At 39.1% G+C, this 19,732-nt stretch overlaps 1 protein-coding gene across 2 annotated transcripts in view; it reads right to left on the bottom strand.

Annotated features, from left to right (window-relative positions):
- Positions 1–16,141, bottom strand: part of LOC138751653 (leukocyte elastase inhibitor-like) — a 28,108-nt gene extending 11,967 nt beyond the window's left edge. Inside the window, exons 1-6 of one of the 2 annotated variants that reach the window (XM_069914210.1) lie at positions 16,035–16,141; positions 5,588–5,763; positions 4,320–4,457; positions 3,695–3,812; positions 2,274–2,416; positions 2,011–2,178 (exon numbers count right to left, since the gene is read on the bottom strand). In XM_069914210.1, the coding sequence (XP_069770311.1) occupies positions 2,011–2,178; positions 2,274–2,416; positions 3,695–3,812; positions 4,320–4,457; positions 5,588–5,755 (735 nt within the window). In that variant the 5' untranslated portion in view covers positions 5,756–5,763; positions 16,035–16,141. Of the gene's footprint in view, positions 1–2,010; positions 2,179–2,273; positions 2,417–3,694; positions 3,813–4,319; positions 4,458–5,587; positions 5,764–6,224; positions 6,299–16,034 lie in introns of those variants that run through there. The other variant, XM_069914211.1, reaches the window with a different exon arrangement.
- Positions 16,142–19,732: the final 3,591 nt, after the last annotated feature.

Here is a 19,732-nt window from a genome sequence, read left to right on the forward strand (position 1 = left end):
TCCAGGAGCCTCTATATGTTCCTCATATGTTAGCCCTTGCATTCCAGGAACCATTCTGGTGAATCTTCTCTGTACTCTTTCCAACATCTAAGATAAGGGAGCCAAAACTGCACACAGTATTCCAAATGTGGTCTCACCGAGCTTCATCAACACCTCTTTACTCTTATACATTATTCCGCTTGAAATAAATGCTAGCATAGCATTCGCTTTCTTTACTGCTGATCCAACCTGGTGGTTAACCTTTACGTTATCCTGTACGAGGACCCCCAAGTCCCTTTGCACTTCTGAATTGTGAATTTTCTCTCCATCCAAATAATAATCTACCTGTTTATTTCCAAAATATACAACAGTACATTTTTCAGTCAGTTCCAAATGATTATTCTGCCTACTCCCTTTGACCAGCACCCACACTATGGTCCTCCTCTATGAATCTATCCATTCTTCCCTTAAATGTTGAAATCGAACCTGCACCCTCCACATCAGCTGGTATCTCATTCTATACTTTTACCCCTTACATATAACATATAACAATTTACAGTATGGAAACAGGCCATATCGGCCCTTCTAGTCCACACAATTTTACGTGAAACTCCACTAGTTAAACCTATCCACTCCCCTGCCCATAATCCTCCAATCCCCTCACATCCATGTACTCATCTAACCTCCTCTTAAATGACAGAATTGACCCTGCCGCAACTATTTCTTCCAGTAGATCATTCCACTCTCTGAATGAAGAAGCATCCTCTTATATTACTCCTAAAGTTTTGCCCCCTAACCCTTAACTTATAACCCCTTGTTCCAATCTCCCCTATTCTCAGGGGAAAGAGCCTATTCACATCTACTCTATCTATTCCCTTCATAATTTTAAATATCTCTATCAAATCCCCTCTCAACCTTCTATGCTCCAATGAATAAAGTCCCAATCTACTCACTATATGTTGACTGTGGAGAAGGACTTGGAAGTCAGCGAGTTCAGGAGAAGGAACAATGACTTCCTGGAGCGCATCTACATCATAAAGGTGTTGGAGATCATGCTATGTGTGAAGAAGTTCTCCCTCATGTTGCCTTTAAATAATTTTATCTTTCACACTTAACCCATGTGCTCTAGTTCTTGTCTCACCCAATCTCAGTGGATAAAGCCTGCCTGCATTTGCCCTCTCTATACCCCTGACAATTTTCTATACTTTGATGTTTCCTGGATTGGAGAATAAGTCATTGAACCAAGGTTGATAGTTTTCTTTTTGGAGCAGCAAAGGATAACATGTATCTTAAAAGAGGTAGATAAGATTATGAGGGGATTAGATAGGGTGGTTAGTTAGGACCTATTTCATGGAGTAATAAATAGCAATTACCAGTAAACTTCTGTTAAAGATGAGTGGAGGAAATTTTAGGGGAGATGTCAGAGGTAAGTTTTTTTTAAACTCAGAGCGTGCTGGGTGCTTGGAATGTATTGTTGGGGGTGGTGGTGGAAGTTGATAAAAGAGGGAAAATTGAAAGATTCTTAGATAGCCACATGGATGTAAGAAAAGTAGAGGGTTATGGGTGTGAGTTGAGGAAAAATTAGATTGTTGTGGAGTAGGTTTACACAGTAAATATCATACAATATCATAGGCTGAAAGGGCTGTACTGTGCTCTAATATTCTATCTTCTAAACATCTCCTTATTTTCCAAAACTCCACGGAATGATGTCCAAATGTATTCAACTTCCCCAATAACTCAGATCCTGAAGACCTGCCAACATCCTTGTAAATTTTCTCTATATTCTTTCAATCTTTTTGTTATCTGTCCTGTAGGAATGTGACTAAAACAAAAATGTCCATTTAGATGTTGAACAAGATCTGATCCTGTTCCTATAATCATCTTTCATTTACTTTTATGGAACTATGTAATGGAGATGACTATTTAATGATTAAAAATCCAGTGATCAAATCAGCCCAGGAAATCAATCTCTCTGTCTCTCTCTCTCTCTCTCTAAGGTTCCCCTCTCATTGTAATTGATCTTCTCATTACCTCTTCCAGTCCAGTTGTGTCATCATTGATGCCATCAGGTAGCAGTACAATCATGCTCAGTTCCTCCTGTTCATAAGGAAGCTCAAGGACACTGGTCTTGAGTTCCTCAATGTAACCAATTTTAAAGTCATTCGTCTGGAACATCATCTTTACTGATTTGGTCTCCCTCTGTGAAGAAAATAAAAAGTAACATCAGTATGAGTTTGAGGGTATAATAAATGTAAAATTTTGCTTAGAACTATTTTAACACCAGAGCAGCATACCTTGTTCAACTTGAAAGGGGAAACATAGGTGTCTTTTTCATCAAATTTGCTCTCCCACTTCCCTTTAAAGTAGATGGCATTTACAAGAACAAGAACTGTTGCAGGACCAACTGAATTCTCTGGCAGTAAATTTTTTATTTTACCTAAGTTAGAGATCATAAATTGAATGCTCCAGTTAACGTATGCATAAGTAGTTTTTAAACAAATTTGCCACTGACAAATAGGGGACTATTATATCGCATTGCAATGGCCATAAGTTTATGAACACTCCTCAAGTTGTAATCCTGTCCATAGACACAAAAAGGATTGCAGATGTCTGAATCTTGAATGAACAAAGAGAAGTTGGAGGGACTCAGTGGGTCATAGCAGATAAAGAGACCTGTCCCAAAATATGGACAGACCATTTTACTCCATAGATGCTGCCCGACCTGCTGAATCCCTCCAGCTGCTCTTTATTCACACCAGTCATCCAGGTGCCAAACTAAAATCCTGGACAAATGAGTTCAGATCTCACAATGGCAGTGAGAAACTTTAAAAATAGTGAAATAAAATGGAATTATAAAGTATAGCAACCATTAGAGTAAAAAGTTGGCAGAAAAACTTGGCTAGTTTGTGAATATTCTTTCAGGAAGGAATATTTTTGTCTTTGCCTACTATGTGGGATTTCACATCCATCTCACTGTGCCTGACTTTATGTGCCCTCTGCAATATGCTCAAAGGCCATCAGTTGAACCAGTTACTACTTCAATATGTTCCCTGTCTGATTTATAGCCCATTTGATGCTCGCATGAACCAGAAGAGATAAATGCACTCCAAATAGTGACAGGTCAATATAATTAGATGCCCAATGCAATAGATCCTTAATGGAGGGATAATTGGCCTCATAGAGGGCATTTAAAATGGTTTGGAGATTTGAGGGATTCAGTGGAACAGCGTCAGTGGCATTTCTCTGATGCTTTGAAGTGCATGATGTCTCTAACTTGTTTGTATATTTGAAGTATACAAAACTCTGAAATGAAAATCAGTGCTACAATGCAGACCTTGCGCTTTGAGCTGGGATTAAAGCCTTGATCCTTGAACACCTCTTTCCTGAGTAGGACACATGTTGTACTGACTACACAAGAGAATTTCATCACCGATGCTATATTTGCTGAGAGGTGGCTCCAGAGAGATGAACAGTGCCTCTCATTTCCTTTTCTAAAACATGACAGAGATCCAAGATACAAATTCAAAAATTATGAATCTTTCTGATCTGCGAGGTAGGCATGTCAGGGGATTGCAAAGTCAAAACAATTGTGATCATTTACTTCAGAGGTGTCACGGTACTGACTGGTGCAATGGGATGTTATTTGGTGAGGTGGATGAATCATTACTTTATCAGCATGAAGTGCAATTGTCTTTAAAAAGAGAATACATCTTACCCTCAGTCTTTTTTTCGACAAAAGTATTGATGTCATTCCTGGCAGCTTCTGGTTGTTTTAGAAAACTGACAGGAATCAATTTTGCCTCATAGTATTTCCAGCTGAGTTGTTGAAATTCCTGCAGAAAAGAAATAGAAATGTTTCAGCATTTTACACAGAACAACATAAAGTTTATTTCCAGCCAAAGGTGAAATCAGAACAGACATACATTTGTGAATCTTTCTACTGTTTCTGATGCATTTAAGGAGCTTTTGGAGGACCATTGTATGTGTTATCTCCTTGTAGGGGGGAAATGTGTGTGAACACATCCATAATCTCATTCAATTTTATTTAGTTGACCATTGGTCTCCACCTGATCCCTGCACCATGCCCACCAGACATCAATATGTATCAGTTAACTGATCATTAATTTGATAGGTCTGAACTATTAAGTTTTCTAAACTTCCACCGTCTGCCCCCAGGAGTCAGAGCAACCAGCTCAGTAACTACAGAGGAGCAGAGAAATAGAATAAGAAAATACACAGTGTTCAGTACTATACTTGAATTAATTTGTGAATTTATGTTAGCTATGTTTTATCAAGACTTTATGAACAGTTGTGATCATTTGTCCTCCGTTTGATCTTACTTTGAGAAAGTTGTAGGTTTCTTCTCCATATAAACGGTTGGCCAGTCGAAGAAGATAAGGAGCATCATGTTTGTTGATATGAGACATTAATTCCCTGAAACTTGCATGGACATCTGTTTCTGTGTGAAAATGCAGAACCTAAGATGAAAATAATGTTGAGGATGAGAGTCGAGGCTTAAGTCAGAATTAGTTATCAGATAGAATTCCCAGCTTTCGAAAAGCCCGCATCCCATCTTCATGTCACTCATGCAAAAATTTTCTTGTAATTTATTGATTCATGAGCAGAAATAGTACAAAAAATATAAATTTATAAATGGAGAAAAGGACATACACACCAGTTCACATAACTTATTCATAAATTACTATTTCTCAAGATGCTGGTAAGGCCCTTCTTCAATTGCCCTCAGGACATGGTGATTGGTTAATTTCTTGAACTATCGAAATTCTCCATTCTTAAGTGTGTTGAGAAGGTGGAAGGATATATCCAATGGATATGTGTTATTTTGTATTCATAAATGCAACACAATAAGGATTTATTTCATATACAAAGTTACAATACAGGAGCATGCCAATTACCTTAAATAATCCTGATCAGTATTTATGTCTCATACAAGCAAAATGTTGTAGCACATTCCATTTCCAATCTACCATTTTTGTTCATAAACTATCGAATCTAATCTTGGGCACTGTCATTATTTCTTCAAGATTTATTAACCTTGAAAGGGAATATTCCTATATTTAAATTGTTAATTTAAATGAAATTCATGGACTGCCTAAATTGCATTTGGCACTGTGAATGATGTTGTTTCTTCATTGGAGAACACATCCATTTAGGGTGCAAGTGATACAATGAGTAAAGTTCATCTGTTACTTTAATTTTCTCAACCCTCTCTTACTCTGTCCTCTTTGACTTCCATCATTCCAATCAAGTCCACAAAAGTTCAAGGGGCACCATTTTACCCTCTGAATGCAACACAGAACTCAACCATTTTAGATAACTAGTCTTTCCAATTTATATCTGTATTGGCAAGCTTTGAGCGAGATTTCATATTAACATTTTCGAATCTGCAGGAGTCATGCATTAATTTGACATAATTCGATCAGACTGAGAAGTGGAAAGCCAACAGGATTGGGTTGAATGACAAGATGTTATTTAACAAGTCTTCTATATTCTAACCCAACAAAACCCCACACAACAGTAAAGCCATGCAAAATGGACCCTTTCATTCCCTTGTCCTGATTTGCCCATGTTGTTAACCCTCACTTACCTTGGCCATCTCAACTGCAGTGTTCCCTTTAGCACCAAGGTACAGCATGCCCAGAGCAACTGAGATACTTAATGGAGACATAAACATGTTCTCAGTTTTATTTTCTTCATTTAGCTTTGTAAATAGAGCACTGGCAAATGTGTCATTTCCAGCAATTAGAGAATCCATTGCAGAGTCTAGAAGAAACAAGATGTGCTCAAAATGCTAATTTGTGGCAAAATATGTAAAGCAATGCTACTTCCAATTGGACTGATTTATGCAGACGTACTTCAATCAAAGATCAATGTTGGAATTGATTGGCAGTGTACATACATGACATTTACATACAACTCTGAGATTCTTTTTCTGCAGGCCAGGCAGAATTTCTAATTAATGTAACCTGTGCTCAAAGGAAGATAGAACTGTAAATAACTGGCTGTGCAAATACAGAAGTATAAATATACAGCAACAAAAAATGAGCAAAGCACAAGTCCTTAGATGAGTGTGTGTTCAGGAGTCTTATAATTGAGGGACAAGAAATATTCCTGCACTTAGAGACATGGGTCCTATGATATCTCTACCTTCTTCCAAATGGCAGAGCAAGGACAGAGTAATGCCTGGGAGGTATGGTCATCAAATATCTAGTTTCAGACACTACCTCAATTGAAATAAAGGATATTTGAACAACATTCTCAATAAAATATTGAAGGAATTTTGAAAATGCAGGTCATCTGTGGAGAGAGAAGCAATAATTTCTGTCAGTGATCTTGCATTAGATACAGCTGAATATTTAACATCAGCAGAAGGCCATTCAGGCCCTTGTGCCTGTTCCACGATTGCAAGAGATCAAGGCAGAACTTTGATCTCAGCACCATTTTCTATAGTAACCCCATCTCTATGAAATACAAATTCACATCTGCCTTGAATATAATGAACCAAACCTTTTGAGTCCTCTTTAATAGAGAATTCTAAAGTTCACTCTCCTCTATGTGAAGACATTTCTTGTCATGTATATTTTTGAAAGTAAACTTGTCCAGGCTGCACTTACCAATCTCTTCATCCCTTTAATAAATGTGACTGAACAGATCCATTGAATGAAGTTGTGCATAAAGTGAGAAGCGCTACAAGTTGTACTTTAGGAACAAGTCTCTATAAAAGCACAAACTGGAGATGGGGATGGGAGGGAGGCAGTACGTTTTGTTTGTCCTGCATCATACAATATTCCAACACACACAAGGAGTATGACATTGTGTACAATATGTACCCAATTGCATTTAGTGACTGGGCCTTGTGTAAACATTATTCTACATCATCCAACATTATACTGTGCAGTGTAATTTCTGAGCTTAGGTTTAAAATGAGCACAGATTCATTTAAGGCATGAGGATCCATTCATCTCATGCCCATATATTTCATTCACTGGATTCTGTTCACCATCTGGTTGCATTCATCTCTTCCTTAATGGTTCCCATAACCAGCTTCTTTCCATCCAACTTTACCACCTCTAGTCTTTGAGTCACTGCTTTTTACTCCCAATAGCTGTCTCCAACTTCACTCACCCTTCTCCATAATGGCTCAGTTCGCTTTCTTCCTTGTCTGTTTCCACCTACTCATCATTCTTCTATCCTCCTTTTTTCACCTATCACCTGCTGACCCTTGTCTTACCCATTCCCCTGTCCTCATTGTACTGGTTATCTTCCCTCTCCACTCTAAGGAACTCAAACCAAAATGTCAGCAACTCTTTTCCTTTCAGAGATGCCTCTCGACCCATTGAATTCCTCCAAAACTCCTTTGACCTCTTCCCACTGTCAATTCATTACTTTCTCTGTAACCAGCGAGACCAGTTCAATGTCACAAACCTATTCATGACTCAGCTATAATTTTAGCATTAAATTACCATCCTGATTGGGAAAAAAGCAACAGAATATTTGGTGTAAAAAGGGACATTCAAGGTTCTGAGTTTGAAATTGCAGCATATTATCAATCTAGTCCCACTGTGCCTCATCCGAGAGAGTACGATGCTGGTTGTCATAAATATAAATAGATCAAAAGGTTTTAAATCTTCCAATTTCAAATTAAAGACAATGTATTCTATTCACAAAAAATTATTCTTAAATATGTTAAATTATGCAACTTAGAGATATTAATTTTGGTCAAGAACTTCTACATAATTAAAATGTCCACAAGTGCCCAGTAAACCTATTGCATGAAGGAAGTTAATCTTCACCTATGAGGACATGTGTGCAATTAGAAAAGATAAAGAATTAATCTTTATCTAAACATGAAAATTAGTAACTAAAAACTCTCAAATACTTCCTTAATTAACATGTCATTGTCAATAATATTAATTTCCTTTCCTGAAAAATCTCTATGTGTTCAAGATTATTTGCTCTAGAATGCTCGGGATGTTTTAAATTATTATTTTTTTAAATTTAGACATACAGCATTGTAACCGGCCATTTTGGCCCACGAATCCATGCCACCCAATCTACACCCCAGTACATTTTTGAACTGTGGTTGAAAGCCCATGCTGTCACGAGGAGAATGTACAAACTCCTTACAGACAACACAGGATTTGACCCCAATTTTGATCTCTGGCACTGTAAAGGCATTGTGCTAATTGCTATGCCAGCCATGATTTGTTGATATATAAAGTGCCACATGCTCTATTCTTTTCATATTGAACTTAATAATGTTAGCATCAAGCAAACCATTTGGAAATAATAAAGATTTTCAGTGATTGTTTCAATATTTATCTGATTGTCTTTTCTGTTTATTTTAGTGTAATGTGTTCATTTATGTGTTAACAATTAAAGCCACCATGATTCTGTTACTTGTATGTTAGTTTCACTGCTGGTGCAAATCTGTGAGACCAAAAAAGTGCAAAATCCTTTGAGTGCTTCAAATTTGTTCTTGATGCTTGGATCCTGTTTGCTTTCAGCTTGTTTAAGGGATGTAATGAATGAAGGCATCTGACAAATCCTGATGAGACTCAATCTTATCCTAAAGCAATACTTTTGCATTCGCACATCAGCTCAAGTCAAGCAAGTAAAGGCATAAAACAATTCCTGATTTGACTTCACAAAGCCTTCCTGACTTTGTTCTTGAGTTTCTTCATGCATTTGTATGCTCCTTAAGTACCCTATTTGCTCTGTGTAGCCTATACCTGCTCTATACCTCTCTCTTCTTCCAAACCAGATCCCCAATATCCCTCAAAACCAAGGTTTCCTATACCCGTTAACTTTGCCTTTAATCCTGACAGAACATATAAATTCTATATTCTCAAAAATTCACCTTTGAAGGTCTTCCACTTACTTTGCACATCCTTGCCAGAATACATCCTTATCCCAATCCATGCTTTCTAGATCTTTTCTCATTTCCTGCAAATTGGCCTTTCTCCAATTTAGAATCTCAACTGAAAGTCCAGACCTTCTCTATAATTAACTTGAAACTAATGGCATTATGACCCAAAAGTTGAAGCCAGAGAGTGGTAGTGGATGAATCTCCTTATCTTCTCACATCTGGACTACACTAACTCTCTATCTTCTTTGGCTTGGCTTCACGGATGAAGATTTATGGAGGGGTAATGTCCACTCTCTATACACTGGTATTAGCCAGTCCTTCCTATCCCACTTGCTTTCAGTTCAGAATACCATAGCTTGGGTCCCGATAGGTGCCAATAAGAGGGACCATATCACCCCAAATCCCCAATGCAGCTCAGAATCAACTTAAATCTACTGCTATTTACATATAAGGCCCTCAACAACCTTGTTTCCCCCCCCCCCCACCCCATATCTCCATTCTGCTTCCACCTCACTCCACTCCCAAGCGGCTCAGACCAGCTACTGCAGGATGCCTGGCTGTTCCATGCACTAAGCACACACAAAAGGGAGACCGGGCCTTTGTGACTGTGTTCCCCAAACTGTGGAACAGCATTCCCCTGACCATTAAACTAGCCCTTTCCCTCAACCGATTTGAATCCAGGTTAAAAATGTACTTTCCGTCATTAGCGCTTAATCTCTGAAACCCTTTGTACATTCCAAACCTCCGACTGTGTTGCACTATTCACTGCAATTGTGGTTTATTTATTATGTCTGTAAATAGTTGTACCTTCCTCAATTGATTGCCTTGGTTTGTACGGTACCTTTGTCAATGCAGGTTGAAAAAATATGCTACATAAATAAAGAACTTGAACTTGAAATTGAACGCTTCTCAGACTGCAGGACTGTGACTCGCAGTGTGCCTCAGGGATCAGTGCTGGGACTATTGTTGTTTGTCATTTGTATCAATGATCTGGATGATAATGTGGTAAATTTGATCAACAAGCATGCAGAAGACACAATGATTGGAGGTTTTGTGGACACCAAAGAAGGCTTTCAAAGCTTGAGAGGGATTTGGGCCAGACAGAAAAATGGGCTAAAAAATGGCAGATGGAATTTGATGCAGGCAAGTGTGACATGTTGCATTTGGAAGAACAACCCAATTAGGACATAGATGGCAAATGGGAGGACACTGAGGAGGGTGATAGAATTAAACAATTGGAGAATATGGATACATAATTCCCTGAAAGAGGGGTGACTGGCAGATAGCATTGTAAAGAGAGATTTTGGCATATTGAATCATTATTCAAATTTTAATATCCAAAGGTTAATGAATATTATTTACTCTCCATCAAATACAATTCCAGAATGTATAATATCATTAGATGCAGAAAAGACTTTTGATGCAGTGGAAGGGAACTATCTGTTTGAAATTCTGGAAAGATTTCATTTTGGCCCTGGTTTTATTTCATGGATTAATTTGATTTCTCATGCTCCTGTTGCTGCAGTACTTACTAATGATCAAAAGTCCTCTTTCTTTTAATCAGTTTCAAGGAACTAGACAGGGTTGTCCATTCAGTCCTTTATTATTTAACATAGTCTTCAAACATTTAGCACTTCATGTCTCCAGTGATATTCGGGTATTAACAGAGGAGATGTAGTTCATAAGGTATCTTTATATGCAGATGATCTTTTAGTATATATTTCATATCCTGAGAAATCTATTTTCTCAATGCTCTCATTGCTTTCCCAATTCAGTATTTTTCCAGATATAATTTGAATCTCCACAAGAGTGAACTATTTCCAATGAATATGCGTATACCTTTTAGTGTGGTTAAAGAACATTTTACATATCTTGTGGTTAAGATCATTTAAAAAGTTAAAGATATATACAAATGTAATGTTCTTCCTTTGATTGACTATGTGAAACAAACACTATGTGAAACAAACACTTTGTAGATGGTCTCCTTTGGCCATAACTTTAATAGGCCATATAAATACTATCAAGATGATAATTTTACACAATTTTTTGCATATATTTCAAGCAGTTCCAGTTTTTATTCCCAAATCATTTTTTGACAATATTGACTCTAAATTTTATTATTCTATATGGAATAACAAGAATGCTAAGTTGAGTAAATTTAATTTGTGCAGAAATTAAAGAAAGATGGCATGTCTTTACCTAATCTTAGATTTTATTATTGGGCAGTTAATATTCATTGTATTATTTTCTGGGTATATTATTCTGACAAACCTGAATGCCCTCATTGGACTGATTTGGAATTGAAATATGTAGAGGTATTCATTAGCTTCCTAATTGGGAGCTGCTAAGATTATTACTTAAACATACATTATAGATTTGGTTTGAATTTCACAAATATTTGATTTAAAATATTTTAGTTTATTAAATCCTATTTATCACAATTATTTTTTCTCATCATCTATAATGGATCAAGCCTTTTCTTTTAGAAAAGCAAAGAAATTGTCTATTTTTCAGATCTGTTTATAGATGGATGTTTAATGTCTTTTGATATAAATACCTATTAAATATAATATACCTAAAGTCATATCTTTTTAGATATTTCCAAGTTTTTTAAATAAGATATTAACTACCTTTCCTATATCATATCAACCTGATTTGGTTGATACTCTTTTTCATTTGAATATGTAATATTTACAATAATTTACTAAAATTGCAATTGATTTCTAATGATAAACTTAGAGGAGCTTGGAAATTGGAACTTCAGTCATTTCAATACCACTTTATTATGTGCTCAATGCACATTGATTCAGTTTAAGGTAGCACATCGGGTTCATATGTTGAGAGATAAATTGCCCTTCCTAATTTAGTCCTATGTGCGTAAATCACAAGTGGCCACATTAACACATATGATTTGGTCTTGCTCTATATTGGAGAAGTATTGGACAGATATTTTCAAGATTTTGTCAATTATACTGGGTATAGATTGCAACCTAATCCATTGACTGCTATTTTTGGAATAATAGTTCCAGAGGTGGGTCGAGTTCCCACTTCTGCAATTCAGGCTGTAGCCTTTTCTAGACTATTGGCCAGAAGAGCCATTCTATTTAAATGGAAAGATTCTAATTCATCTAATCTGATGCAATGGCTTTCTCAAGTTATGTCATGTACCTCTGTTAAACTTGAAGAGACTTGGTATCATTTTTCAACTATTTTCATATGAATTAATTTGTATTTTGACTTTACCTTCCAGACTGTTTTGGATTTCTGTTGTTTTTTTTATTATTAGCAAAGATCAGTTAAATAGTTTGTATTGATCTGTTGGAGTGAACTCTCCAGCCTTTTTTTTTTTGCTGTTTTTTTATTTATTTTTGTAACAGATGGGGTTTAAATAATAATTTTTTCACTTTTTTAAATATTTCAAATTGAGGAGAAAGGGATAATATTGTTCAATATGTTATAATATTGTTCAATATTTCTGTATTCTATTCTCCTCATGTATTGTTTACTAATAATATGTTTAATAAAAAGATTGAAAAGAAAGAAAGGTAAATTGGATTAGCAAGTTTGAAGATAACACAAAGATTGGAGGTGTTGTGGACTGTTAGGAAGGCTTTTAAAGCTTGCAGAGCAAACTGGACCAGGTGGAAAAATGGACTGAAAAATGACAGATGGAATTTGATGCAGACAAGTGTGAGATGTTGCATTTGGACGGACAAACCAATAAAAAGACTCATGGTAAATGATAGGGCAATGAAGAGTGTGGTAGAACTAAACAAACTGGGATACATCATTCCCTGAAAGAGGGGTGACAGGCAGATAGTATAGTAAAGAGAGATTTTGGCATATTGGCCTTCATATATCAAAGTATTTAGTGTAGGATTTGTGATGTTATGGTAAAGTTGTATAAGACATTTGTGAGGCCTGATTTAGACTGTTATGTTCAGTTTTGATCACCCACCTACAGGAAAGATATCAAATATTGAAAGAGTGCAGACAAGATTTACTAGGATTTTGTCTGCACTTCAGGAACTGAGTTACAGGGAAAGGTTAAACCAGTTAGAACTTTATTCCCTGGAGTATGTAACCAGGGGAGGTTTGATAGAGGTACTTAAAATTATGCAGTATTGACAGAGTACATGTAGGGATGCTTTTACGACTGAGGGTAGGTGAGATACAAACCAGAGGACATAGGTTAAGGATGAAAGGAGAAAAGTTTAGGAAAAATATTAGTGGAAATTCTTCACGCAGAGTCATGGAAGATTGGAACAAACTGCCAGCTGAGGTAGTAAATGCGTGCTCAGTTTTAACTTTTAAGAAGAATTTGGACAGGTGAATGGATAGGAGGGGTATAGAGGGCTTTGGATTGGGTTCAGGTCAGTGGGATTAAGCAGATGAATAATTTATCGCAGACTAGAATGGTCGAATGGCCTATTTCTGTGATGTAATATTCTATGGTTCTATGACCAGGATTCAGTTGTTAGAATTTGGTTTTTAATGAGCATCCGAGCTGAGTCATTTCATAGTCGCAGTCATATTGCACCATAATGAGCTGTGTTTCAACATGTCCATGCCAACATTTTAAGCAGTTTCCCTTATTCCATTGAACATATGCTTTTCTGCTTTGCTAATTTAAGTGACATTCTGACTACTTTATAATGTATTCATTACATCTGATTCTACCCAATCTTCGGGCAGCATTTCCAGATATCGACCAATCATGATGTTAAAAAAATGTTTATGCCTCAGATCCAGTTTAAACCTATATCTTATATTTGACATTCCTTCCATGATAGAAAGATTTTGACCATCTCCCATTATCTATGCTGTTCATAGTCTTACACACTTATATCAGATGATCCTGCATCCTCCTTTGATCCAGAGAGAACAATCTCTCCTTGAAATGTAACTCCTAACCAGATAACATTCTGGTGAATTTTCTCAGCTCAATCACATCATTTCCAGAGAGTAGCAACCAGAACTGCACCCTGTACTCCAAGTGTGGCCTGAGAAGAGTTTTGTTAAGTTGCAATATAATGAATGTCCCAACTTTGTAATCTTTACCATGAACTATGAAGACAAGCCTACTATATGCCTTCTTTACCACTACATTGACTTGTGTTCTCACTTTCAGGTTAACATGCACTTGGACACTTGGGTATCTCTGTTCATCAATGCTCCTTCATGCCCTACCACTTACTGTCACCTCACTGTTGTTGGGATTAAATTCTGGTAAATGTGCCGCCCAATTAAATACTGGCTTAGACTACAATGGGTAATTTTGCATACATTTCTGAGCATCTTGCTACCTGTGGGGAAATACAACTCCTGGCTTTCAACCGATATTTTCATTTGCCCTAACATAATTTTTCTAGCATCAAACGTTCCTGAATTAGATAGACCATAGTGTAACAAGCAAAATTCATTTGCAGTGAGATTTTCAAATTTACCACGCTGAGACATGACTGGCTAGAAGTTAATTTCACCTTTTTTGTTCTGTTACACACATGCTGTTTAAAGCAGCAACCCCAAAGTTAATGCATCACAAAAAAAATCTGAAATTGAGAAAACTATCTGAAGCTCAGTGCCATATGTCCAAAGTAATGATACAATGGGAACGGTGGGATTCCTGCCCTGAGCTGTATGAACAAATAAATTCCAATCAGCATATCCTTCCCATGCTAATCACAGGATAGGACAAATAATTCCAACTATAGTCCTGTTGAAAAGGATGCAATGGCAGTTCAAGAACCAAGAGGAAGCAATCATAATGATCAACCCCAAAACAATTGATGCCCTGATTAAGTCGCATGCATCACACCACTACAAAATGCAATGTGATCAAGACAGAGGTCACTGAATGTATTCTTGAGGATTTATATGGAAATGCATTGATCAGAGAAGCGAACCAGCTGATATTTTTAGGAACTGGACATTAGAAAGTATAATTGTAGATGTGTGTAAGATTGGAGATAAATTAACTGATCTGAGTATAACACATGACCTGTGAAATCATCAAGTGAGGAAATAAAGCAGGAGAAATGGACACAGGCACGTTTTGTCAAAATCTGCAATGGGCAATATTTCCTCTGAAAATTATTACGGGCATGAAGTATCTCATGCTAAATTACTTTCATGCATTCTTTGTGTATGATAAATGACATCAATAGATCCAATTTCCAGCCTGACAGTTCTTACTGAAAAACAAAAACCTGTTTTACTAACCCAGTTTCCCCAGAAACAAGGCAGCTGAAAACACCAACATTTTCCATTGAGATCAGAAAGCAACTGCAACTTCAAAATCAGTCTCACCTACATGCCTGGATTGCTCTGACCATGGAGGTCAATATCACTCACAGCTTTCTAGCATAATCCAAACTGCTCAGCTCAGTTTGCTCCAATAGGGAGGGACCCTGATCTCCATAATCAAAGCCAATCTTTTCGACCCACAGGAGTAGTCATGCTGGCTACTTTTCCAAATTCATTGTTTGAGCTCAAAGACATCAAAAGCAACTCTTTGCCAGGGATGCCTGGCTGAAAGGCCTGGAGAGACATCAACAGTACCTTGAAAAATAGTGTGCCTTCTACAGACACAATAGTCCACCAACCTCTCCAGGTGCCTTTGACCCACAGGGAATACCCTCCCATTAATAGTTGTTTGCATTGTGAGGTCTCTCTATGAGTTGCCTTCATGCTGTACTAAAAGCCTACATCTCTAAGAACATCCAAAACTTCAATAAAAATGCTCCACCAAATATGTTAGCTTCAATGCAGTATTATATATGAAAACTAATACTATTCTGTCATCCCATTATTAAATGCTGCTTCAACATTACAAGGAATTTCTCACCCTTGATCTCCATGTTTTACCTCTCCTTTTTGGCTCTATCTAGTTTTAATCTCTTTTGCTGCCCAACCTGCATATATGTTTATATCTCTCTTTCTCTTTTCCCTTTCTCCCTTTATCATCTTTCTTGTTCTACTCATCCTGGTCCAAGAGTGAAGTTCAAGTTAAATTTATTATTATCTTATTTTACAAGTACCACCTGACTAAACAGTATTTTCTGGTGCAAACCACCCGAACAAGCAACAAATATAACACACATACAAAAGTACGATACATGTGCAGTACATATACAGGAGCTCCTCTGCATAGGTTTTGACTTACGATTTTTCAAATTTACAATGCTGTGAAAGTGAGACGCATTTAGTAGAATCCGTACTTCCAATTTTGAATTTTGATCTGTTCTTGTGCATGTAATATGCGGAACATTCTCTATTGCAATGCTGGGCGTTGGCAGTATTTTCTGGTGCAAACCACCCAAACAAGCAACAAATATAACACACATACAAAAGAACGACACATGCGTAGTACATATACAGGAGCTACCGAAAGAAATAGACACACACACCGAGAGCAGTTCAGTTTATACAAATGTTTCTTTCTTTTTCTTTGGCTTGGCTTCGCGGACGAAGATTTAAGGAAGGGGTAAATGTCCACGTCAGCTGCAGGCTCGTTTGTGGCTGACAAGTCCGATGCGGGACAGGCAGACACGGTTGCAGCGGTTGCAGGGGAAAATTGGTTGGTTGGGGTTGGGTGTTGGGTTTTTCCTCCTTTCCCTTTTGTCAGTGAGGTGGGCTCTGCGGTCTTCTTCAAAGGAGGTTGCTGCCCGCCGAACTGTGAGGCGCCAAGATGCACGGTTTGAGGTGATATCAGCCCACTGGCGGTGGTCAATGTGGCAGGCACCAAGAGATTTCTTTAGGCAGTCCTTGTACCTTTTCTTTGGTGCACCTCTGTCACGGTGGCCAGTGGAGAGCTCGCCATATAACACGATCTTGGGAAGGCTCCATTCTGGAGACGTGACCCACCCAGCGCAGCTGGATCTTCAGCAGCGTGGACTCGATGCTGTCGACCTCTGCCATCTCGAGTACTTCGACGTTAGGGATGAAAGCGCTCCAATGAATGTTGAGGATGGAGCGGAGACAACGCTGGTGGAAGTGTTCTAGGAGCCATAGGTGATGTTTATTACAAATTCAAAAGCTGATTTCACTCTACAATATGCAAGCCCTTCCCAACTATACTTATCAATGCTTGGACTGGTCCCAACTGCCGAAGCGAGGCAACGACCGCACACTTGTAGTAGGTTGTCGGGGCGCCGGTAGCACCTATTCCCAGCACAGTAAGAAAGATAAGCGAGGAAGCTAGCATGCTTAGGCTTCTATCGAATAACGTAATTTTCAGCTTATCACTTTGAATACAATGGTTTATTTTGCATCAAGGCTAGGCCTCTGACAGTCTGTTACCAAAACAAGCAGGAAGATTAAATGTTCTTGGTACACAGATGTCCTTTCGTCAGATAACAGCATCTCTGGCCCCTTGGTGGAATTTAGCTTATGTCTGCTGATTCTAAAACACAAGCAGGTTCTCAGCCTTCCAGAACCCAGAGCTGCAAGTTTAAAAACACAGGTTAGAATCTTCCATTACATTTTACCCCTTGGTCACAGGCTGTCAGACACGAGACTTGACAAGCATAAGAGTACAAAAAAGAGTAAAAGAGAAATTAAAACTACAATAATCACAAAAACAAGCAATAATGCGAGCAACCAACGGAGAATATTGTGGCCCAACCCCCCAAATGTACCAGCTAACCATGAAAAAGGATTCCAACCAAGGCTCACATTATCCTTGTTGGCCACAATACCCAGACACTGAAGCTCACGAAAAGATTGCCTTCCCGGAGAAGTGCGAGCCATTATCAGACTGAATCTCTTCTGGTACATCATAATGAGAAATTAAATGATTTAGTCCTTGGATAGTGCTAGCTTGGTCAGCCGTCTTGGTGGGAAAAGCAAAAATCAGGCCCGAAAAGGTGTCAACCATTACTAGGGCGTAACGTTTACCCATACAGTCTGGCATAGGGCCTATGTAATCAATTTGCCAAACCGCAGCTGGGCGAGCACCCCATTTTATTCGGCCATGCGGACCAGGAGGAACGACACGGGACTTCACAAGTTGACATTCTGGGCATGTACGCACGACCATGCGGACATCATCCTAATGGACGGGTAAAGCATGCGTACGGGCCCACATAGCTGATCCCTTCTCCCCCAAATGACCACTCTGTTTATGTGCCCATTGAGCCTGGGGGACAGTATCAGCACGGCTGATAGTGGCAAGCTGATCTGCAACTGCATTATGTTGAGCCATGTTAGTCGCCACATTAGTATGGGCATCAACGTGATACACAGTTATCTCACGGTGGTGGGAAGCATTCCACAACAGCTGCCACAGCTCTTTTCCCCACACTGGGTGGTCATGTATCATCCAGTCATTCTTTTGCCAATCAGGCATCCATACCACAAGTCCATTAGCCACAGCCCAGGAATCAGTAAAAAGGCGAAGAGGGTGATCATGGGGATCTAGTGGTAAAGTGACTGCCTTCAACTCAGCATACTGACTGGAGCCACCATCCCCCTCCTCTGATAAGTGAGTTCCTGACTTGGGATGGTAAGCCACTGCCTTCCACTTTTGCTTTCCTTGCACCCACCGGCTGCTACCATCAGTAAACCAGGCATCCTCTTGTTCTGCTTTCTGTACCATCTCTTCCGTGGCCCCTTGGATTATTACATCATCAGTATAATGGTGAATTGAGATGGAAGGGGATACTGGCACCGCCTCTAAATCATGGGCAATTAGGCAAATAGTGGGAGAGTGTACATAACCATGAGGGAGGCGGTGGAAGGTATACTGGCGCCCCTTCCAGGTAAAGGCGAACTGATCCTGTGAGTCTTCAGCTATAAGAATACTGAAGAACGCGTTAGTGAGATCAATGACAGCATACCATGTTCCCGAGTTCCCAGTAGCAATGTTTTCAATAAGAGTAACAATGTCCGGAGCTGCTGAAGCAAGTGGTGGGGCATGTTTGTGCAAAAAGCGATAATCAACTGTCATTCTCCAGGAGCCGTCCGGCTTCTGGACCGGCCAAACAGAGCTATTAAAGGGCGACATTGTGGGCCTCACTACCCCTTCTTCTTGCAAAGCATCAATGGTGGCACTAATCTCTTCTTGCCCTCCAGGGAGGCGATATTGTGGAATGGACACTGGTTTCATGGGGGGTGGCACCATCACAGGATCCCACTTAGCCTGACCCACTACTAGTTTTTTTGTAATAGTCCGAATTCCAAATGCAAATCCCCCTTGGCTAGTATTAAGGGCTGTACCGGCCAACATATTAATACCCAGGATACACTCGTCAGTTCCAGCCACAAGGGCATGTAACCAGATAGGGGAAGGGCTGTCACCCACCGTGGCACGGACTTTTATTTCCATTGCCAGAGTGACCGCTCCTCTCAACCCCTCTATTCGAAAGGTCGGTCCAGTCCAGAGGTCGGGGTTACCCGGAATCACCGAGTGCTCCGAACCGGTATCGACCAAGACCAAGTATTGGCGGTCATTACCCCCACCCCAATGGATTGTTAATGGTATGTAGGGCCTTGGGTCCTCGTGTATCCGCTGTATCTCAATGGTGTAGACACGGGAGCCCTGCCCACACCTTCATGCTTTAGTAGGGTTTGGGGGCTTCCAGGCCCACATGCCACTATTATCCATAAGAGCCTTGTTAACCATTTGTTGTACCTCATCACGGGTAACTGGAGCAGGAAAAGCCTGCTCGATAGAAGCAGCAGGGGGAGCAGAGGGCACAGCTGAGCCAGGAGGACTCAGCAGCTGGGGATGATGTTCCACTGCTTTTCTCTTATAAGGGCATAAAGGACTGCAGTAGGTTTCCCATCAATATCACTTTTAGGTACGCCTAACTTTAACAAGGTTAGAAAAAGGTCCTTCCTTGTTGGTCCGTTATTAGCAGC

This window comes from Narcine bancroftii, chromosome 1 (genome assembly GCF_036971445.1).
Source record: "Narcine bancroftii isolate sNarBan1 chromosome 1, sNarBan1.hap1, whole genome shotgun sequence".
Lineage (NCBI taxonomy): Eukaryota > Metazoa > Chordata > Chondrichthyes > Torpediniformes > Narcinidae > Narcine > Narcine bancroftii.